This window comes from Bison bison, unplaced genomic scaffold (genome assembly GCF_000754665.1).
Source record: "Bison bison bison isolate TAMUID 2011002044 unplaced genomic scaffold, Bison_UMD1.0 scf7180017864472, whole genome shotgun sequence".
NCBI lineage: Eukaryota > Metazoa > Chordata > Mammalia > Artiodactyla > Bovidae > Bison > Bison bison.
The window spans coordinates 9,197,980-9,222,507 of record NW_011495033.1 but is presented as its reverse complement, the minus strand read 5'-3'; the positions used below and the strand labels follow the sequence as shown (position 1 = coordinate 9,222,507).

At 38.6% G+C, this 24,528-nt stretch overlaps 1 protein-coding gene across 1 annotated transcript in view; it reads left to right on the top strand.

The window, feature by feature from the left end:
* Positions 1–15,874, top strand: part of LOC105004008 (schlafen family member 12-like) — a 35,300-nt gene extending 19,426 nt beyond the window's left edge. The window contains exons 2-4 of the mRNA XM_010861503.1: positions 8,878–9,956; positions 11,154–11,234; positions 15,197–15,874. Of these exons, the coding sequence (XP_010859805.1) occupies positions 8,903–9,956; positions 11,154–11,234; positions 15,197–15,777 (1,716 nt within the window). The 5' untranslated portion in view covers positions 8,878–8,902 and the 3' untranslated portion in view covers positions 15,778–15,874. The remainder of the gene's footprint in view (positions 1–8,877; positions 9,957–11,153; positions 11,235–15,196) is intronic.
* Positions 15,875–24,528: the final 8,654 nt, after the last annotated feature.

Sequence of the window (24,528 nt, the reverse complement as noted above, 5' to 3'; positions counted from 1 at the left end):
CTCATTGGAAAAGACCCTGATGCTGGGAAAGATTGAAGGCAGGAAGAGAAGGGGATGACAGAGGATGAGATGGTTGGATGGCATCACCAACTCAATGGACATGGGTTTGGGTGGACTCTGTGAGTTGGTGATGGACAGGGAGGCCTGGTGTGCTGCGGTTCATGGGGTCGCAAAGAGTCAGACATGACTGAGTGACTGAACTGAACTGAACTGAACAATAGTAAGTGGTCAAAGGTAGTCAAGTGGATATATCAAGAAAACACAACATTCAAAACTGTAGGAAATTGCATGACATTTTTGCTTGCCCTTGGCTCAAACTCTCCCTGGCTTGGCAAGATCTTGGTATGGATGAGGTAGCAACTCAGTTCCCACTTCCCTCCTTGACATGGTGGTGCCAGAACAGGCCTTACTTGTGATATTATAACCCGTCTTAAAGACTGCCTGAGGGATGGTGTCCATATCACCTCATTCAGACCCCAGGTGGGAAAAAGTGGCAGCCACTCTTTGTGAAATCTTCAAGGAGATTATAAACATACAGATGTCTAGGACGAAAAATTACAGTTGAAGACATACAATAACCATCTAAAGCCTGGAAAAGGAGCTGGGGTGAGATTTTGGGGAAATGAAGGTATTGCAAAGCAACTATGTATATGGAGGAATTGAATAAAGCTCAGGTAGGACTTGTGATCAGTAAAAGACCTGAGAATTTCTTAACCTCTCATGGGAGACAGACTCACTATGCTCAGACCATGCTCAGCTAATCAGTGAAAGACTGCCCTGGCACAGAGGCAGTCTGCAAAGACTGGGAGAGGGGGCTGTTTTTTCAGATATCTGATTTTCAACAAAAACTTGTAAGGCATACAGAGAAACAGGAAAACATGGCCCATGCAAAATAAGAAGGTAGATTGGCAGAACTTTTCCCTGAGGAAACTCAGATATTAGACATACTAGATGAAGGCTTTAAAACAACTAGATTAAGTATGCTCAAAGAGCTAAAGGGAAAAATGGACAAAGAACTAAATAAATCAGGCAAACAGCATATTTACAAAGTAGGAATATCAACAAAAATAATAGAAATTATAAAAAGAAGACAATTTTTGAGATTAGTTGTTTGTCAGTTGCTTCATTTGCTATTATTTTCTCCCATTCTGAAGGCTGTCTTTTCACCTTGCTTATAATTTCCTTTGTTGTACAGAAGCTTTTAAGTTTAATTAGGTCCCATTTGTTTATTTTTGCTTTTATTTCCAATATTCTGGGAGGTGGATCATAGAGGATCCTGCTGTGATGTATGTCGGAGAGTGTTTTGCCTATGTTCTCCTCTAGGAGTTTTATAGTTTCTAGCCTTACGTTTAGATCTTTAATCCATTTTGAGTTTATTTTTGTATATGGTGTTAGAAAGTGCTCTAGTTTCATTCTTTTACAAGTGGTTGACCAGTTTTCCCAGCACCACTTGTTAAAGAGATTGTCTTTAATCCATTGTATATTCTTGCCTCCTTTGTCAAAGTAGATGAATGGATAAGAAAGCTGTGGTACATATACACAATGGAGTATTACTCAGCCATTAAAAAGAATACATCTGAATCAGTTCTAATGAGGTGGATGAAACTGGAGCCTATTATACAGAGTGAAGTAAGCCAGAAAGAAAAACACCAATACAGTATACTAGCGCATATATATGGAATTTAGAAAGATGGTAACAATAACCCTGTGTACGAGACAGCAAAAGAGACACTGATGTATAGATCAGTCTTTTGGACTCTGTGGGAGAGGGAGAGGGTGGGATGATTTGGGAGAATGGCATTGAAACATGTATAATATAATATATGAAATGAGTCGCCAGTCCAGGTTCGATGCACGATACTGGATGCTTGGGGCTGGTACACTGGGACGACCCAGAGAGATGGTATGCGGAGGGAGGAGGGAGAAGGGTTCGGGATGGGGAACACATGTATACCTGTGGTGGATTCATTTTGATATATGGCAAAACCAATACAATATTGTAAAGTTAAAAAATAAAATAAAAATTAAAAAAAAATTTAAAGCAAAAAATTTTAAAATAAAAAAAAAGAAGACAAATCTGGAGCTGAAAAATACAATAACTGAATTTAAAAAGTAGAGGAATTCAACAGTAGACTTGAGAAGGCATAAAAAAAAATCAATGAATTTTAAGACAGGACAATTGAGATTATCCAGGTCGAAGAGCAGAAAGAAAAGAATGAAAAGAAGCAAACAAAGCTTTGGGGATTTGTGGGATATTATGACACAGAGCAATACACATTATGGGAGTCCAGAAGGAGAAGAGAGATTATTTGAATAAATAATGACTGAAAACTTCCTAAATTTGGTGAAATATGTGAATCTACAGAAGAAACTCACACAATAAACTCCCAAGTAGGATAAACCCAAAGAGATTCACACCAAGACATCTTATGATCAAGCTATCAAAGGCAAAGTGAATCTTGAAAGTAGCAAGAGAGAAGCAACTTGTCATATCACAAGGGATCTACAGTAAGATTAATAGCTAGTTTCTCAGCAGAAAACCTCGGAGGCTAGAAGGCAGTGGGATGATATATATTTAAAATGTTAAAAAAAAAAAAAACACCGTCAACTGAAAATTCTATCTCTGGAAAAACTATCTTTTAAAAATAAAGGAGAAATTAAGATAGTCCCAAACAAAAGCTAGAGGAATTTGTTTCCACTACACTGGCCATAAAGGGAATGCTGAAGGGAATTCTTCAAGTTAAAGAGCAAGGATGTCAGACAGTAATTCTAATAACAGTTATTGGTAAAAGAAAATATGTAGACAAATACTACAAAAGTATTATTATAATTTTGGTTTGTAACTTTTTATTTTCTACAGAATTTAAAAGAAAAATGCATAAGTAATATAAATCTAAGTTATCAGTACATAGTATATAAAGATACAGTTTGTGACATCAGTAACATAAAGTGAGGGAGGGAGGAGTTATAAAGAGGTAGAGTTTTTCTATTTGACTGAAGTTAAATTGGAATGAATTTAAGACAGATTGTCATCATTTTAAAATGTTATATATAAGGTTTCCCTGGTGGCTCCCAGGGGTGAAGAATTTGCCTGCCAATGCAAGAGACACAGGTTCGATCCCTGATCTGGGAAGATCCCATATGCTGCAGAGCAGCTAAGCCCATGCACCCCGACTATCGCGCCTGTGCTCTAGAGGCTGGGAGCTGCAAGTACTGAAGCCTGAGTGCCCTAGGACCCGTGCTCTGCAACAAGAGAAGCCATTGCAATGAGAAACATGCACCCTGCAACTAAAGAGTAGCCCCCGCTCGCCGCAACTAGAGAAATGCCCACACAGCAATGAAGACCCAGCACAGCCAAAAATAAATAACATTATTAAAAAATAAACTCTTCATCAAATCCTCTGGGTTTGAGACACATAGTTAAAAAAAAGTCCCAACACCCATTTATGATTAAAAAACTCTCTGCAAGCTAGGAATAGAGGGGAATTTCCTCAAATTGATAAAGAAGACCTACAAAAAAACCTACAGCTAACACCCTACTTAATGGTGAGAAATTTGAAGTTTTCCCACCAAAATTAAGTTGAGGTAAAGATATCCCCTCTCACTACTTTTTTTCAACATTATATTGGATGTCCTTACTAAAATAATAAAAAAAGAAAGAATAAAAGTATACAGATTGGGAAGAAGAAATAAAGTTGTACCTGTTCACAGATGACAATCATTTATGTATAAAATTGAAAGAATAAATAATAAAAACTACTGAAACTACAAACAGTTATAGCAGGTTTTCAGGATACAAGGTTAATATACAAACATCAATCATTTTCTTATATATTTGCAATGAACAGTGGAATTTGAAATTAAAAACACAATACCACCTACATTAGCACCACCCAAAATGAAATACTTAAGTATAAATCGTTAAAAATATGTAAAAGATACGTAAGGGAAACCACACAACAGTGATGCAAGAAATCAAAGTAGAGCTAAATAGAGATTCCATATCTGTGAATAGGTTTCATATTGTCACAATCTCGGTTCTTCCCAACTTGATCTATAAGATTCAATGCAACCCCAATCAAAATCCCAGCAAGTTACTTTGTGGATACCAAAAAACTGATTCTATAGTTTATATGGAGAGAAAAACAGAACCTCAAATAGTCAACACAATATTAAAGGAGAAGAACAAAGTTGGAGGACTGATACTCCCCAACTTCAAGAAAGTACTTTAATTTCAATAAAACTACACTGGTTCAGGCAGCATGGTACTGACGCAAGAATAGAAAGAGATCAATGAAACAGAATAGAGAACTCAGAAATAGACGTGCATCAATATGGCCAGCTGATCTTTGACAGAAGAGCAAAGGCAATACAATGGAGTAAACATAGTCTTTTCAACAAATGGTGGTAGAACTACTGAACATCCACATGGGAAATTAAAAAAAAAAAGGCATGTAGACACGGTAACCTTATACACTTCACAAACATTAACTCAAAGTGGATCATGGGATGTATTAACAAATGTAGAATTCAAAATGATAAAACGCCTAGAAAATAATCTAGGAGAAAACCTCAGTGACCTTGGCTGACAATGACTTTTTAGATACAACACCAAGGGCATGGTCCATGAAGTAAAGAATTGATAAATTGGACTTCATTAACATTAAAAAATTTCTGCTCTGAAAAGAAAATGTCAAGAGAATAAGACAAGGCACAGACTAAGAAAAAATACTTCCAAGAGACATAGTTATTGTATTGTTATCCAAAATATGCAAAGAACTCTTAAAATTCAACAATAAGAAAATAACTATTTTTAAAAATGAGCTAAAAAATCTTAACAAGCATTCAGCAAAGAAGATATACAGATGGCAGATAGGCATATGAAAAGATGATCCACACCATATGTCATCAGGGAAATGCAAATTAAAACAAGATTCTACCACTTATCTGTTAGAATGGCTAAAATCCGCAACACAGAGAACACCAAATGTTGGCAAGGATGTGAAATAACAGGAACTCATATTCATTGCTGATGGGAATGTAAAATGGCACAGCTACTTTGGAAGACAGCTTGGCAATTTCTTACAAAACTAAACATACTCTTACTGTATAATCCAGCAATTTTGATCCTTGGTATTTTTCCAAAGGAAATTAAGTTTTATGTCTCCACAAAAACCTGCACATAGATGATTTAGCAAACCTATTCATAACTGCCCAAACTGGGAAGCAATTAAGATACCCTTCAGTGCTCAGTCGCTTCAGTCGTGTCTGACTCTTTGTGACCCCATGGACTATAACCCACTATGCTCCTCTGTCCATGGGATTCTCCAGGCAAGAATACTGGAGTGGGTTGCCACTCCCTTCTCCAGTAGATGTTCCTGACCAAGGGATCGAACCCATGTCTCTTCATGTCTCCTGCTTTGGCAGGCAGGTTCTTTACCGCTAGCACCACCTGGAAAGCATCCTTCAGTAGGTGAATGGATAAATAAACTGTGGTGTATTCAGGCAATGGAATATTATTCAGTGTTAAAAATAAGTAAGCCTGGGTGGGAGGGGAATTTAGGGGAGAACAGATACATGTATGTGTATGGCTGAGTCCCTTTGCTGTTCACCTGAAGCTATCACAACATTGTTAATTGGCTGTACCCCAATACAAAATTTAAAGTTTTTTTTAAAAAATAAGTGAGTTATCAAGCCATGAAAAGACACAGAAGAACCTTAAATGCATATTATCAAGTGAATGAAGTCAATTGAAAAGACTGTAACTGTATGACTCCAATTATGCAACATTACGGGAATGGCAAAACTAAGACAGTGAAACGATGGGTAGTTGTCAGGGATTGAGGGTTCCGGGACGAGAGCAGGCGGAGCACACAGGATTCTGGGGGCAGTGAAAGCGTTCTGTATGATAGTATAATGATGGATACATATTATTGTACATTTGTCCAAACCCATAGGAAATTCAACACCAAGAGTGAACCCTAAGGTAAACTATGGGGAAAAAATAAACACAAAGGAAGGCATTAAAATAGGAAATGAGGAAAACATAGGCACCACCCTTATGACCTAACCACATCACACCCCAAACCTCATCACACTGGGGATTAGGTTTCAACATGTGAATTTTAGGGGCACACAAACATTCAGTTTATAGTTCCAGGATATTCTCTGGAACCAGGATCCAGTCATGAGGTCCCAGGACATGTCAGTGTGAGTTATAGGTAGACGCCGTTGAGAACTCCAAAGGGAGGAAAGTTGGACCTGAAACCTTACAGTGTTGTCCAGGCTTGGGCAACCTTCCAGGATGATACTTCTGGCCCTGGCTGGTCCCAGGCACTGGAAGGGCTCAGAAAATTTCACGGAAGACATTCCAGAGCATGAAGAGTGCTCTGCACCCCGGAGGTTCAGAGTCCACGGCAGGAACCAGCCCCAGACCTTTCCTCTTGGTGTTCTGAGTAGGAGCCCCCACCTGATTTCCTGTAGGTTGAAAACAACCACACTAAACTTCCTGATGGGTTCCCTGGTGAGTCAAACAGTAAAGAATCTGCCTGCAATGCGAGAGACCTGGGTGCCATCCCTGGGTTGGGAAGATCCTCCCTGGAGGAAGGCATGGCAACCCATTCCAGTATTCTTGCCTGGAGAATCCCCATGGACAGAGGTTGGGGTCCATGGGGTCGCAAAGAGTTGGACACAACTGAGCGACTCAGCACACAGCACAGAGAGTTATTTTCCATGTCCACAGTTTTAATGTCCAAAGCAGACCCAGAGTTATTTTCGATGTCTCAGTTCTGGCTGCTATAACAGAACTATCCTAGACTGGGTGGCTTATAAGCAACAGAAATTTATTTCTCACAGTTCTGGAGGCTGGGAAGTCCAGGATCAAGGTGCCAGTGTGGTCAGGTTCTAGTCTGGTTGAAAAGAGGGTCCTCTTCTGGTTGCAGACTACTGACTTTTCATGACATGGTAAAGAGCAGAGAAGAGAAGCAAGCTGTCTTGAGATTCTTATAAAGGCATTAATTTTATTCATGAGTGCTCGAACCTTATGACCTCATCTGATCCTAATTACCCCCCAAAGGCCCCACTTTCTAATATCTTCAGCATGGTAGGGCAGGGTTTCAGCATATGAATTTTGGAGGCACACAAATGTTCAATCCATATAGTTATTTACATATGATCAAAAGCTTATGGAGACTGAGGTGGTCTCTACAACCTACAGCTGAGCCTCCTCAGGATTCTGGTCCAGCAATGGATAGGAGTATTTGGACCCTTTATATTCTTTCCCAGTGTAGTGACTCCTACCTGTGATAAACTTTACACTCAGTTGTCTCTAGGCCATATGCTGCTGTTAAGTCACTTCAGTCATGTCCGACTCCATGCGATCCCATAGACGGCAGCCCACCAGGCTTCCCCGTCCCTGGGATTCTCCAGGCAAGAACACTGGAGTGGGTTGCCATTTCCTTCTCCAGCGCATGAAAGTGAAAAGTGAAAAGTCAAAGTGAAGTCACCCAGTCGCGTCCGACTCTAGCGTCCCCATGGACTTTATAGCCCACCAGGCTCCTCCATCCATGGGACTTTCCAGGCAAAAGTACTGGAGTGGGGTGCCATTGTCTTCTCCCTAGGCCATATAGCAAAGCTGTAATCCCAATAGGCCTTAAAGGAACAGAGCTAATGGATTATGTATATAGTTATACTAAAGCAGACGTTTTTGTATATGAGAATTTTACCTCATTGAAAATATGTGGCTATGTGATATCTGATAGAAAATGATAGAAAATAGAAAATCTTGACCCACCTTGCTTAAGATCAATGGCCAAAATTTGTGAATCTGATTCATCCTTGCAGGAAGGAAAAATTACTAAAATGGCATATTGCACCGAGGCAACATTGTAAAGCAATGTTTCTTCAGGACTAAAAAAAAGAAAACAGTGGTATATTGCTAGATGTCTTTATACTCCCAATTATAATGTCCCCAAAGGATTCCTCAATAAGATAATTAAGATAAAGTTGAAATCATTTTAAAAATTAAAATATATGTAATATATAAAGCTAAAACTTGGTTCACTGAGATCAGAAATATAGATAGGCTCTCCTCAGAGCCTTATTTAAGAAAAGAAGAGAGAAATAAGTTATATATATATATATATATATATATATATATATGGAATTAGAAAGGATATAATGGTATGGGGAGGGAGGTAGAAGGGGGATTCAGGATGGCGAACATGTATACACCCGTGGCAGATTCATGTTGATGTATGGCAAAACCAATACAATATTGTAAAGTAATTAGCCTCCAATTAAAATAAATAAATTTATATTTAAAAAAAGAAAGGATATAATATAAACAGATAAAAATGAGATTCAAACAATTAGAAGAGGGTCATATAAAACTATGGTAAAATATTGAAAAATTTTAGAGGAGTAGAAATTATCACCTTAGTTCAAAATATGTTAAAAAAAGAACATACTTTGTATCCTTACCATGCTATTCAGTGGGATATCAGATCAGATCAGTCTCTCAGTCGTGTCTGACTCTTTGCGACCCCATGAATCGCAGCACGCCAGGCCTCCCTGTCCATCACCAACTCCCGGAGTTCACTCAGACTCAAGTCCATCAAGACAGTGATGCCATCCAGCCATCTCATCCTCTGTCATCCCCTTCTCCTCCTACCCCCAATCCCTCCCAGCATTAGAGTCTTTTCCAATGAGTCAACTCTTCACATGAGGTGGCCAAAGTACTGGAGTTTCAGCTTTAGCATCATTCCCTCCAAAGATAGGATAAAGCAAAAGAAAGAATTTTGCTGGGTTTGCCTCACAATACAGAATCTGCTATCTCTTCTGTTCAGGTCCTATTTTAAATGGCTGTCTGTTTTACAGAAAAGAATTTCTGCTTGGAAATTGAATGGCTCCTGAGAAAATGACCATCTGTATTGTTTTGGACGCTAACTACCCGGAGCTGGTTCTAGATGTGGGAAAAGTCACTTTGGGGGAGAAGAATAGAAAAAAAATGAAAGATTCTCAACTGAGAAAAAAGCAGAATGAAAGCCTCTCAAAATGTGTGATTACTTTGCTGAATTCTGGAGGGGGAATAAGCAAGATTGAAATTGAGAATGAAGATTATAGTTATGAAAAAGATGGAATAGGATTAGATTTGGAACATTCTTTAGCCGATATGGTTCCAATTGTTCATAAATACTTTGACTTTATGAAACAAGGTAAATATTTTCTGATTTTTGTCAAATCGTGGAGCTCCAAAATCCCTGGGATGAAGATTGCCACCTTGAGTTCCAATTTGTACAAAAGAGATATAACCTCTGTAAATGTCATGAATGCTACCGTGGCACTGGAATTCCTCAAAGACAGGGTAGAAACTAGAGAGAGATTTTCTTTAACGTCAAAATCATCTTCAAAGAGGTGCCGAGAAGAAACAGAAGAAAGTAGCACAAAAGCCTTGGCTTCTGATTTTTTTAATAGGACGCAACTCAGGTATAGAGAAAAACTCACCTTCACTGAATCCACATATGTGGAAATTAAAGACTTCTCAACACAAAAGCTGTTGCAACGCATTAAAGAGATTCTCCCTCAATATGTTTCAGCGTTTGCAAATACTCGTGGGGGATATTTGTTTATTGGTTTAAGTGAGAAAAAACAAGAAGTAATTGGCTTTAAAGCAGAGAAGAGTGACCTTGACAAGATAGAAAGAGAAATAGAAAAATGCATCAGCGAGTTGCCTGTCTATCACTTCTGTATGGAGAAGAAGAAGATCAATTATTTATGCAAATTCCTTGAGGTATACGATGAAGAAAGTCTTTGTGGATATGTCTTTATGCTCAAAATAGAGCCATTCTGTTGTGCAGTGTTTGCCAAAAAGCCGGATTCCTGGCATGTGAAAGACAATCAAGTGAAGCAGCTGTCCGTGGAGGAGTGGGTGCAGTTAATGATGGATCCTGAACCAGGTGAGGAAGGGGGGGTAGAAATAATGGTGCATTTGGCTGCAGCACGAAGGATTTTTGTTCTCTGAGATTGGGGGCAAGATCAATAGTCCTCAGATTTCAACACCTAATTTACTAATCTTTGGTAGATACATGCAATAGTTAGCTATCTCTACCTGTTTAGAAGGTAGTTATTCCATACACAAAAGTACATTATCTTCTCTCCATAGCACTACCTGATGTAATTTTTCTTCCCCATCACGTCTACTCACTTTCAAGGAAAGCCTGTGAATTCCTTCTCCCTTTTCCTTTGGAGCTCAGTTTCAGTAACTGACCATTTCTTTCTCTCAGGAACACTTGCCTCTTTAATGTACTTGCTCTTTCATCTTTCTTTACACTTTCCCTTAAAACCTCTTCCCTCTTCCTCTCCTGTTTCTTCCATTTGTGGACTAACATAGAACCCTAAATTGGACTGATAAGAAAAGGCTAATGTTGGTATTTTATCTGATTTTTGGAAAAGAAAAGCCTCCAGTGAAATTGGACCAACACTAGCGACTTAAAAATCTCTGAAATTGCAAGGCTCATTCTTAGAATCTGCCCAAAATTAGACTCTCCTTCACTAGCCCTCATGTCTTCTAATTTTAATTGCTTTTAAAATGAGCCCAGTTATATGGTAATGTATTCGATTACTATTCATGCACTTTCCTATTCATATTCAACATAGTATGTTTCAGTAGCCTCAAGGAATAAATCTATAACTTTTGTCTGACCTGGGAATCTATCCACAATCAGTTCAGTTCAATTCAGTTGCTCAGTCGTGTCCGACTCTTTGAGACCCCATGAACCACAGCACACCAGGCCTCCCTGTCCATCACCAACACCCGGAGTCCACCCAAACCCATGTCCATCGAATCGATGATGCCATCCAACCATCTCATCCTCTGTCGTCCCCTTCTCCTCCTGCCTTCAAACTTTCCCAGCATCATGGTCTTTTCCAATGAGTCAGCTCTTCACATCAGGTGGCCAAAGTATTGGAGTTTGAGCTTCAACATCAGTCCCTCCAATGAACACCCAGGACTGATCTCCTATCCACAATATTTAACAACATTTCTATTGGGAAAATGGGGTCATTTCTAAGCAGACTTTAGATATACAAAGCATTTAGTTGATATAGTAAGCATTTAGTTGTGACAAATTAAGAAAGTGGTTTTGTTTTTTAAGATTTTCCCAGGTTGTTTGAAGAGATGAACTTTCAACGAAGTATGTTATCACCAATTCCCCATGATTGGTCTGTTGATAAAGGTAAGAATTTAGAAAGTCAGCAGCAGAGATATCACTTTAGAGGTAATTTAATTAGGGTTTCTTTGGACTTGTATGTCTTTTCAAATCTCCTCTTCAAACAAGCTCTGTCTTGAAACTTATCATTAAAGCATATTCTGGCATTCAGGGAATGCTTTTGGTGTTTTTAGCATGGACTATATCAAAATGTAATATTTTAGACTTTTTCTTGGTGTAATAGGAGCTCCTTTCATTGAAAGTAAGAGAAACCCAAGTCAACTTAGTTTAAACAAAAAGGAAATCCATCATGTCAGGAGGAAGTCTATATTGAGACCCAGCTTCATACACAGCTATATTCCATTATTGAAGAAAGACCAACAATACTCAGAATCTCTGATTTACCTGTTTTTGTTGTTATTACTTATGCGCAACATGTTTGTTGTTTTCTGCTGTATACACAATGTTACCTTGAATATTTTTGTTCAGTCTTCTGTCGCATATTTGTGAAAGTTTTTCTAGGGTGCACACCCAGGAGTAGAATTGCTAGGTCAGGAAGTATATGAGTATCCAAGCAATAGGATAATGCCAGATTGTTCCCCAGAGTAGATGAGTCACTTTACTCCCACCAGCATGTTAGAAATGGCACATCTTCTCCAGTTGTCAGCTTCTCTTCATCTTTCTTTTCGTCCTCCTTTTTCCCACTCAAATAGGTGTAAAATAGTATCTGCTTACATCTGCATTTCCCTGGTTGTTAATTTGGTTGAGCATCTCTTCATGTACTTACTGTCTGTCTGTATTTTATTGCCTATGAAATGCCTATTCTGTCGGTTGCCCATTTTGCTATTAGGTTTTTGTCTTTTTTCTGTTGATATGTAGGAGATTCTAGAATCCAGATCGTCTTCTGATCATAGGTATTACAGGTTACAGAAATCTTCTCCAAGTTCGTAGCTTTTGTTTTCTCTTTTCTTGAGGCTGCTGCTGCTGCTAAGTCACTTCAGTCATGCCTGACTCCTTGAGGCATATGATGATTATCAGCAGCTTGATACTTTTGCTGATTGTGACTTAATTTAAAATAGTCCAAGTTACCAATATTTAAAATTTCCGTTTCACTGCTCTTTCTGCTTTGTGTATGAGATCCTCTCTAACCAGTAAGTTAGAACCATATTTCCTTTCATTTTATTCTAAAAGTTTTAGGGTTTTGCACTTTATGTTTAACATTTAAAGCCTCAGTCTATCTCAGTAGTGATGTAAGGGTGGTATTTCATTTTATTCCATGTGGATAACCGCTTTGTTGGTTTTCATTCACTAAGTTGTATCTAACTCTTTGCGACCTCCCTGGACTATAGCCCACCAGGCTGCTCTGTCCATGGGATTTCCTAGGCAAGAATACTGGAGTGGGTTGCCATTTCCTTCACTAGGGGGATCTTCCCAACCTAGGGATCAAACCTGTGTTCTCCTGGCTTGGTAGGCAGATTCTTTACCACTGAGCCCCCAGGGAAGCCCAGTAACCACATTACCCAGCTCCAGTTACTGAACAGTTCCCATTTTCACCCACCAATTTGCCATGCCATCTCCAGCAATATTACTAGGTATATGTATAGCTTTGTTTCTAGAATCCATATTATGTTCATTTGGTCAATTTGTCTGTCCTTACACACACTATACTGTCTTAATATTGTAATATTGTTCTAAGTACTTAGCAGGGCAGGGCTCCTCACTATTACTCTTTTTCTTTGAGAGTGTTTTGGCAATTTGAATCATTTAATCTATGAAACAAATTTTAGAACTGTTTTAAGTGCCTCAAAAAGCCCTTTAAAGATTTTGATTGCAGTTACACTGAATATATAGATTTCAGAAGTGGCATAGTGGCATTATTTATATCAATTGGTCTTTGTACAATTGAACATAGGTTTTTAAAATGTTTTATTGTTGTAATTGATGTTACCTTTTTGTTTGGCTGCACTGCTTGGCTTGCGGAATCTTAGTTCTCTGACCCAGAACTGAATTTGTGCCCTTAGGAATGAATGGAGGTACAAAGTCCTAACCACTTTACCACCAGGGAATTCTCAATGTTTTACTTTAAAAGTTACATTTTTTTCTTATTTGTCACTAGTGTGTAGAAATGCAACTGATTTTATATATTGATTTCACACCACCTTGTTAAAATTTATTTTAAATAATTTGTTCATAACATTGCTTTCCTGACCTAAGAAAATATCATTAAGGTCATTATTTTGAATTCCCTGTTGGGTAAATCACTTGGCTCTACTTCATTAGGAAAAGGTTTCTGGAGATGAGTTTTGTTCTTTAATTTTGAGCATAATCCCATTTCTTCTCTTTTCTTGACTGTGTTGGTTTCTGCACATTATATAAAGCAGCCGTTTTCACAGACGGACATCAAATAGGAGATGAATTCACTAAGTAGTTCAGCCAGACATTCTGGGTGCCTCTCAAAGCGTTGTGCTCATTTAAGCCGCTAACACTTTGTTCCTAGTGTTTGTAAGCCAAGTCCCACCAGTGCCCTGATTAAGGGAGGGTGGAAGCCAGTGCCTCAAGTTGTAGCCAGAAAAGTTGAGGCACTAGATGTGTGTCCCGATTCTTCCTCTCCTTAGGGAAAAGCTGATAGATGGCTTTTATCACCCAATTGCTCTTTTATTTTTCTTTCATTTTTATTTGTTTATTTATGGCTGTGCTGGGTCTCCGTTGCTACACATGGGCTTTCTCTAGTTGCTGTGAGCAGGGGCTGCTCTCTAGTTGCAGCGCAGGGCCTTCTCACTGCAGTGGCTTCTCTGGCTGTGGAGTGCAGGCTCTAGGGCACAAGGGCTTCCGTGGTTGTGGCGCACAGGCTCAGTTGCAGCAGGGGGCTCCAGCGTGCGTGGGCTCAGTAGTTGTGGCGCATGGGCTTAGTTGCCCTGTGGTATGTGGCATCTTCCTAGACACAGTAGGGGAAAGAGAGGGTGGGACAAATTGAGAGACCAGAACTGAAACATATATATTACTGTACGTACAATAAGACAGCAAGTAGGAAGTTGTTGTATAACCCAGGGAGCTCCACCCAGTGCTCTGTGACAACCCAGAGGGGAGGGATGGGGTGGAGGTGCAGGGAGGTTCAAGAGGGAGGGGACATGTGTATACTATGGCTGACTCATGTTGCTGTATGGAGGAAACCAACACGACGTTGTAAAGCAATTATCCTCCAATTAAAATAAAAGGAAAAAACTACAGAGGCCCTGGAAGATGCTACATTCCTCCAAAGGGGATTGTATTTCTTTCTGCAGGTAGATAGAGTACCAGTGATAACCTTGATTCTTTGTTTTAAGATTTGTTTTATGCTTTTCTAGAAAGAATATCTTTAAATTTTGCCCTTACCATTACTAGGTCATGGCTCTTCTTGAGTCTCAACTCAAAGTCTGAGGTGTTTACCACGGGCCTTCCGCTTTTCAGGGACTCGAATTCCGGTCTAAGTCACCCCACCACCATGAGGTTGATAAAACTCAGGTTCAGCTCTTTTTAACCTCCCACTAACAATTTCTTCTGGGTTTTCTCACCCTGTATCTGCCAAGTGAGTTGAAGGAAATGTGAATGTAGAGTTTGACTGCTTTTCTGCAGTTTTATCTTAGATTTTCCCTTTCGAATTATAGTTCCTCTGGTAGCCCCGAATGCCAGTCTCTTTTTCCTCAGCCTAATAAAACTGGAGATTTATGCTTGGGCTGTATTTACCCATGACATGATATGGAAAATATCCTCAGGCAAAAAGCTGGGATGAATGTGGTGCTACTTCCTGTGTTTCCATCAAATATTGTGACCCTTTAAGTCCTGCTTGTGTTGGTTGCTCTCTAGTTCTTTAAATTTCTGTTTTTATATTTTATACAACTTTCATAGTTGTGTTTGGTGGGAGGGGTTGGTCTGGTACAAGCTACTTTGTCATGGTTGGAATTGAAAGCTTCCAGTATTTAAAAATTTATTATAATTATTTTCATACCTAGTGCCATCAGAAAAGGTGACATATATCCCAGAAATCCTCTACAAGAGACTGTTCTCACAACATGAAGGACTTGCACAGTTGATATGTAAAGAGATGGGCTCTGTTCATCAAGGTACATTGATCTTTTCTAAGAGTTGGTCTTTGGATCTGGACTTGCAAGAGAACCAGAGCGTCATCTGTGATGCACTTCTAATTTCCCAAGACCGTCCACCAGTCTTATACACCTTCCTCAGGGAACTGAATGAGGAACTAAAAGGCTATTCTATACAAACTGCCTTAACTTTAAAGAAGAAACTGGTAAAAATTGGTGGCTACACTGGGAAAGTGTGTGTCATGACAAAGATCTACTGCAGTGAAGAATCTTCTACATTAACTGAAGGCAGTGCGAGACTTCTTCATGATTCAAGCTTATCTGCCATCTACCCTAAGTCCTACACCCTCATAACCCGTCAAACAATGAACGATTTAAAGAAGGCCCTTTTCATAGTCTTGAAGAGACTTGGAACTTTAAGTGATAAATTTGATTCTGAGATTTTTCAACACCTCTTGAGCAATCAGCATGGATTACTTTCTGAGGAATGACAAAAGGTTGTTTAAATATCGTCCAGTTCAGTTCAGTTGCTCAGTTGTGTCCGACTCTTTGCAACCCCACAGACTGCAGCACGCTGGCTTCCCTGTCCTTTACCATCTCTCAGAGCTTGCTCAAACTCATGTCTATCGAGTTGGTGATGCCATTCAATCATCTCATCCTCTGTCATCCCCTTCTCATCCTGCCTTCAATCTTTCCCAGCAACAGGTTCTTTTCTCATGAGTCAGCTCTTTGCATCAGGCGGCCGAAGTATTTAGCTTCAGCACCAGTCCTTCCAATGAATATTCGGGACTAATCTCCTTTAGGATGGACTGGTTGGATCTCCTTCCAGTCCAAGGGACTCTCAAGAGTCTTCTCCAGCACCACAGTTCAAAAGCATCAATTCTTCAGCGCTCAGCTTTCTTTATGGTCCAATTCTCACATCCATACATGACTACTGGAAAAACCATAGCTTTGACTGGATGGACCTTTGTCGGCAAAGCTTTTTAATATGCTGTCTTGGTTTGTCATAGCTTTTCTTCCAAGGAGCAAGCGTCTTTTAATCTCATGGCTACAGTCACCATCTGCAGTGATTTTGGAGCCCAAGAAAATCTTGCACAAGGCTCATCTGAATCATTAAAAGTAGACCAGGCTACAAAGATGTTTTTCATTATGTCATCAATGTTGTTCTCAAATAATGTGAAAATATACCTCTAAAAAGCTTTACAAGGAAAACAACTTGATAGGATCTTGGAAAGTCTAATTTAATTTTCAATTTATTTCTTTCTAAATGGTTTTCATAGGTGTTACTCAAGACTTTTTGTTGTTGTTTAGTCTCTAAATTGTGCCCGATACTTTTGCAACCCCATGAACTGTAGCCCACCAGGCTCCTCTGTCTGTGGGATTTCCCAGGCAAGAATACTGGAGTGGGTTGCCATTTCCTTCTCCAGGGGATCTTCCCAACCCAGGGATGAAATCTGCATCTCCTGCTTGGCAGGCAGATTCTTTACCACTGAGCCCTCTGGGAAGCCCCTTTAAAAGTTATTAGGAAAATTAATTTGTTAATTATTCTGTGCATAGTTCATGGATAAGTTTTCTTCCACTTTTAAGTTATGAAAACTTTCAATACTTTTAACAACAACAATGGAAATTTCCAAGACGTACCCAGAAAACCTTTATAACTTAGAAAAGATTATAATTGATGATGTTTACAGTCTTTATAAGGAAATGAAGAATCCAAAATTTTTCCCCCTCCCCACAAAATTCTCTGAATCTTCTTGGACTACTTTTACACTGTTCACTTGGAGAAGTTATGACTTTTCTAACTGCCCAACTGGCATCCTTAAGAACTCAGCAGAATAGTCGCTTTAACATGCAGAATTGAAGATGATATGGAGAGTCTTCCAGACAAACAAAATGTAAAGAAGTTCATCACCGCTAGACTTCTGGTGACAGGGACTTAAGCTGAAATGAAAGGGTGCTAATTAGTACAGATGTCTCTGTCTTAAAATGGTTCGACTTAGGATTTTTTGACTTTACGATGGTACAGGAGCAATTCGCATTCAGTAGAAACTATACTTCGAATTTTGAATTTTGATTTTTTCCTGAGCTAGCCGTATGCGATACAATATTTTTGTATGATGCCGGGCACTGGCAGTGAGCCACAACTCCCAGTCAGCCATGTAGTCACGAGGGTAAATAACCAGTGCTCTATAGTGTATTGTGTTGCTTCCTGCTTCTGATGTGAAGAAGAGGAAAGCAATTACTCTTGAGATGAAACTCGATTTCCCTGCATCAAAGTGGCAATTCAGTAATGGCCATTACGTGTGAGTTCGGACTTTTGCAATTGATGATCTCGACCATCTTAAAGGATAAGTGAATCGGTGATACAGTGAAATTGTCAGCATTGGTTAAATCCACTGTCTTCGCGAAGAAATTACCTGGGCTAATCGATGATATGGGAAAATTTCTCGACACTAGAATGGAAGATCAGATACAGAAGCGCATACCACATAGTCTACTGAGGCAAGTTTTTTTCCATACACTTAAAGAGTATGCTGACGCTCTTACACATATGCGAATGTTTATAGTGAGTTAATATCCGGTGTTTCAAGTGGCATTGTTATTTTCATAATGTGAACATTGGTGGTGAGGCAGCAGGTTGCTGATACCAAAGTGTTTAAGGAAGTGCCGAAGTGTTTAAAGAAGAGCTGCGTAGAATAATTGTGGATGAGAAGTATTTGCCAGAACACGTATGTAATGTTGATGAAATCAACTTGTTCTGAAAACATATGCCAGAGCATACGTACATTCATCAAAAGTCCAAGACAATGGATTCAGGTCTTCCAAAGACTATATAATGCTGCTTTGGGACAGAGATGTTGTAAGGTTCAAGTTGAAGCCTTTCTTAATCTACCACTTGGAAAACCCTAGAGCACACAGGAATACGAGAAAGCATATAGGTTCAGTTCAATTCAGTTCAGTCGCTCAGTCGTGTCTGACTCTTTGCCACCCCATGGACTGTGGCACACCAGGCTTCCCTGTCCATCACCAACTCCCAGAGCCTGCTCAAAAAAGCATATACTTCCCATTTATTGTTGCCATAACAGGGAAGCCTGGATGATATTCACATTGTTTGAAAACTGGTTTTTGAACTGTCTTATTCTACACACAAGAGAATGTTGCAGGCAAAACAAGCTGTACAATCAGAGCTTGAAGTCTTCCTAAAGAATATTGTGCCTACTAAACCATCAGCTGGTGTAGATGCCCCAGTGCCTCCTGCTATCCTCAAGCCTTATCGAGAGAGAATTATCACTGTAGCATCAATATCATCCCTCGATTAATTTTAGTTCAATGTTTCAAACATTCTTCAGGCCTGCTGTGCTTTCAGCTGTCTGCTTTGATGGTAAATATCCATACAACCATTTTGTTTTTCACTTTCAGTACAGTGATCAATAAATTAAATGATATATTCAACATTTTAATTTAAAAATAAGCTTTGTGTTAAATGAGTTTGCCTAACTGTAAGCCAGTGTAACTGTTCTGAGCTGATTTAAGGTAGGCTAGACTGAGCTATGATGTTCAGTAGGTTAGTTGTATTACATGCAGATTTGACTTAAAATATTTTCAACTTATGATGGGTTTATTGGGACATAAAACCATCACAAGTCGAGGGAGATCTGTAATAGGAAAACATATGAAAGTATAAATAATAGCCGCTCAGTCATGTCTAACTCTTTGCAACCCCATGGACTGTAGCCTGCCAGGCTCCCCTGCCCATGGAATTCTCCAGGCAAGAATACTGGAGTGGATTGCCATTTCCACTCCAAAAGATAAAGGGATAAGAATCTAAGCATACTACTACAGAAAGTCATCAAATCACAAAGCAAGTGAGTGAGAGAAGAAAAAAGAAACAGATGAGCCACAAAACAGCAGGAAATGGCAAAATGGTACTAAATACAAACCTATCAATAATTACTTCCTTTTTAAAATGTTTATGTATATATGTAAATAGTTGATTTACAATATTATATAAGTTTTACTATACAACACAGTGATTCACAGTGTTTTGTTTTTTGTTTTGTTTTTCGGCTGTACCACATGGCATATGGGGTCTTAGTTCCAGAACCGAGGATTGAACCTGTGCCCCCTGCAGTGGAAGCACAGATTCTTAAACGCTGAACCACTGGGAAATCCCCAGACGTTTGTTTTTCAAAACCTACCAGGAGGAAGCATGAACGCAGTTCCTCCCTACTACAAATTATGCAGCCGAGTTCCCCACGTTTGGGGAAATGGCAGGGGTCAGCACACCTGGAGTGCAATGGATGAGCCTTGCCCTGGGAAAACCACCTTCATGCTCATGGTATCTCCCCTGCTGGTAAGTATATGATTCACAATTTTTAAAGGTTATACCTCGTTTATAGTTTTTGTAAAATATTGGCTGTATTCCTTGTGTTGTACAATATAATCCCTGGAACCTATTTATTTTATACATAGTAGTCTGTGCCTCTTAATCCCCTACTCTATTCTTCCCTTCCCCCACTTCCTTCTCCCCACTGTATCTGTGGGTCTGTTCCTTTTTTGTTACTAATTTTCATTAGTTTGCTTTATATTTTAGATTCTACATATAAGTGATATCATACAGTATTTGTCTTTCTGTCTGACTTATTTTATCCATGTTGTTGCAAAAGGCAGGTTTCATTTTTTGTGGCTGAGTAGTATTCCATTTCTCGGAGAAGGCAATGGCACCCTACTCCAGCACTCTTGCCTGGAAAATCCCATGGACCGAGGAGCCTGGTGGGCTGCAGTCCATGGGGTCGCTAAGAGTTGGACACAACTGAGTGACTTCACTTTCACTTTTCACTTTCATGCATTGGAGAAGGAAATGGCAACCCACTCCAGTGTTCTTGCCTGGAGAATCCCAGGGATGGGGGAGCCTGGTGGGCTGCCATCTATGGGGTCGCACAGAGTCGGACACGACTGAAGCGACTTAGCAGCAGCAGCAGCAGCATTCCATTGTGTATATATAGCACAACTTCTTTATCCATTCATTGTTGATGGACACTTAGGTTGCTTCTATATTTTGGCAGTTGTAAATAATGCTGCTATGAACATTGGGATTCATATGTCTTTTCAAATTAGTTTTTCATTTTTTGGATATATACCCAGGAGTGGCTTCTCTTTTTAGTGATGTGGGAGTTCTCTTTTTAGTCTTTTGAGAAAGCTCCTTACTGTTTTTCACATGCTTGCCAACATTTTTTATTTGTGTTCTTTTTAATGGTAGCCACTCTGGCAGTATACGGTGATATCTCATTGTGGTTTTAAATTGTGTTTCTCTGATGATTAACAGTGTTTGAACCTCTTTCCATGTGCCTGTTGGCCATCTGTTTTGTTTTGTTTTTTTTTCTGAAAAATGTCTATTCAGGTCTTCTGCACATTTTTAAATCATGTTGCTTGCTTTTTGATGTTGTTGTATGAGCTATCTTAATATTTTGGATTGTAACCCCATATCAGTCATATAATTTGGAAATATTTTCTCCTATTCAGTAGATTGTCTTTTCATTTTGTCAATGGTTTTCTTTACTATGCAAAAGCTTTTAAGTTTCACTACGTTCCATTTACTTACTTTTGCTTTTATTTTCTTTGCTTTAGGAGATAGATCCAAAAACATATATATTGCTACAACTTGTGTCAAAGAGTATTCTGCCTGTGTTTCCTTCTAGGAGTTTTATGGTTTCCAGTCTTGTATTTAAGTCTTTAATACATTTTGACATTCTTTTGTAAACGGTGATAGAGAATGTTCTGATTTCATTCTTTTATTAATAAATGGAGCTGTCCAGTTTTCCCAGCACCACTTATTGAAGAAATTATCTTTCCCCCATTGTATATTCTTACCTCCTTTATCATAGATTAACTGACAAGTGCTTGGGTTTATTTCTTGGATTTCTATCCTGTTCCATTAATCCATATCTTACGTACAAAATTAACTCAAAATGGATTAAAAGCTTTAATGATAGATCTGAAATCATAAAACTCCTAGAAGAAAACATAGGTGGTAAGCTGCTTAGCATCTGTCTTGGTTATTTTGTTTTTTTGAATTGACAACAAAAGCACAGATAACAAAAGCAAAAATAAATAAGCAAGATCACATCAAACTTAAAACCTTGTATAAAACAAATCAAATCATCAATAAAATTAAAAGGCAACATACCAAATAGGAGAATATATTTGCAAATCATGTGTCTCATAAGGGGTTAACATCCAAAGTATATAAAGAATTCATTCAACTCAATAACAACAAAATAAAACAATCTAATTTTAAAATGGCACAGAATCTGAATAGACATTTTTCTGAAGAAGACATACAAATAATAAAAAGTACATGAAAAAGTGCTTTAACATCACTAATCATTAGGGAAATGAAAATCAAAACCACAATGAGATATCATCTCATACTTGCTAGAATGCTGCTAAGTCGCTTCAGTCGTGTCCGACTCTGTGCAACCCCATAGACGGCAGCCCACCAGGCTCCCCCGTCCCTGGGATTCTCCAGGCAAGAACACTGGAGTGGGGTGCCATTGCCTTCTCCACTTGTTAGAATGACTATCATCAAAAAGACAAGAAATAGCAAGTCTTAGTGAAGATTGAAGGAAAAGCAACCCTTGTGCACTGTTGGGAATATAAATTTGTGCAACCACTATGGAAAGTAGTGTGGAAGTTCTTAAAAAATATTAGAAGTAGAATGATCATATGATCCCACAGGTTCACTTCTGGGTGTTTATTCACAGGAAAATAAAAAGTACTAACTGCAAGATGCATGTACCCCTATGTTTATTGCAGCATTATTCACAATAGTCAAGATATGGAAGAAACTTATGTTCCTATATTCTGTATAGCCATTAAACACACACAATGAAACATTATTCAATCACAGAAAGAGAAGGAAATTTTGCCATTTTTGACAATAGGGGTGGATTTTTAGGGCATAATGTTAAGTGAAACAAGACAAAGAAAAACAAATATCATGTGATCTCACTTATATGTGGAATATGAAGACAAAAACCAACCAACCAAAAAAGCTCCCAAGCTCATGAATACAAGGAATAGGGGTGGGGATGGGGTTGCAAAATGGATAAAGTGAGTTAAAAAGCACAAAATTCCAACTGTAAAATGAATAAATCATGGGATGTTATGTACAGCATGGTGACTATGGTAATGAAAGTGAAAATTGCTCAGTTCTGTCCAACTCTTTGTGACCCCACGGACTATGCAGTTCATGGAATTCTCCACGTCAGAATACTGGAGTGGGTAGCTGTTCCCTTCTCCAGGGGATCTTCCCAACCCAGGGACTGAACCCAGGTTTCCCACATTGCAGGTGGATTCTTTACCGGTTGAGTCACCAGGGAAATCCAAGAATACTGAAGTGGGTAGCCTATCCTTCTCCTTCGAATTCCTGGATCTTCCCAACTCAGGAATCGAACCGGGGTGTCCTGCATTGCAGGTGGATTCTTTACCAGCTGAGCTACCAGAGAAGCCCAACTATGGTAATAGTCTATTGCATATTTGAAGGTTGTTAAGGGAATAAATCTTAAAAGTTTTCACAAGGAAAAAAATGTTGTAATAATATATGGTGATGGATGTCAACTAGACTTACTGTCCAGCGGTGATCACTTTGCAATATACAGAAATATCTGATCACTGTCTTGTATACCAGCCACTAATATAATGTTATATGCCAATTCTATCTAAAAAGTCAACAGAATAAAAAGAAGATACATGTATAACTGAATCATTTTGCTGTATATCTGAAACTAACACAAAATTGTGAATCAACCATGGTCCAACATAAAATGAAAAATTTTAAAAGTCAACAGAATATTTTCTGTTACTACTGTGAAAGTAATGTGCCCTTTTTTATTCATCTTAAGATTTTTTTTTGTCTTTGATGTTTAACAGTTTGATATGCTGTGCCTATGTATATTTTTGTTTCTATTCATCCTGCTTGGGATTCACAGAATGTCAAGTCTACAGCTTTTTCTGTCTTGTCAGCTTTGGAATTTTTCAAAAGTTATCTCTTAGAGAAAATATTGCTCTTATACTTTCTCACATCTCTCCATGTTGTGTAAACATTTGACGTTTTTGTTGTGTACCATATGACTATTTTTTAATCTGAATTTTCACTCTTTTTCTCTGCTACTGCTGCTGCTAAGTAGGTTCAGTCGTGTCCGACTCTGTGCAACCCCAGAGACAGCAGCCCACCAGGCTCCCCCGTCCCTAGGATTCTCCAGGCAAGAACACTGGAGTGGGTTGCCATTTCCTTCTCCAGAAAAATTTTATAAACAACTTTTTCTCTATGTATGCTTAAATCTAAATATTGATTTTTATCAGCCTTTTTTTTATTACTAATACTTACTTTTAATTGCGATGTCTTATTTTCATTACATTTATTTTATCTGCTTATGTAAAATGACTTTCCATTTATAGTAGTGGTATATAAAAAGTTTTATATAAACAAGATGATTTTAAAATATCAAGTTATTACAGTAAGTACAAAAAAATCTTGAATAATTAACCTTTGAAAATCACTGCAGTAAAGCTAAAGCAACAGTAAATGGTTATAATTAAGAGACTTGGCTCTTGAAAAGCCTCACCAATATCTATTCTTTTAATTTTTGTTTTCTTTCTTCTGATTTTACAGCTAACCCACCATGTGACACGTATGTATATACAAAGTGGCACGTATGTATATAAACCTTAAATTGTTTAAGATCTATGTGAGCTGTGTTACTGCATTATGGGGAACAACATTAACGAGTATATTTCATGTCTGTTTCACAGCTAACTACTGTATTTCCAGATGAGCCAATATTTCCACGTGACAGATACACATCTCTTTTTCTCTTAATTACTCCACCAATCCTGAGTGTTATAATTATCATTTGGGCCAACGGCAAATACCCTCATTTATTTACTTTGAAATGATACAATCCAGGGAGGAAAAAAATCCTCATTCGAACACGGTATTTTTTGTTTTAGAAACAACTGGGTATATTTCTGTTTGCAGCAAACTCTTACTCAAAAGAAGAAATGGTTCATCTTTACATTCCACTTTTTAAGCAGCAGCACCGTTTCCAAGCTGCCACAGCTGTGACTTGCAGTGAGTCAGCTCTATCCCCCGTACGCCTCAGCTTCTAAATATGTAAAGTGACAAAGCCAGATCTGGGTGAGTCTGAGAAACCGCACCGGCCCTCAAGAGTGAAAACACT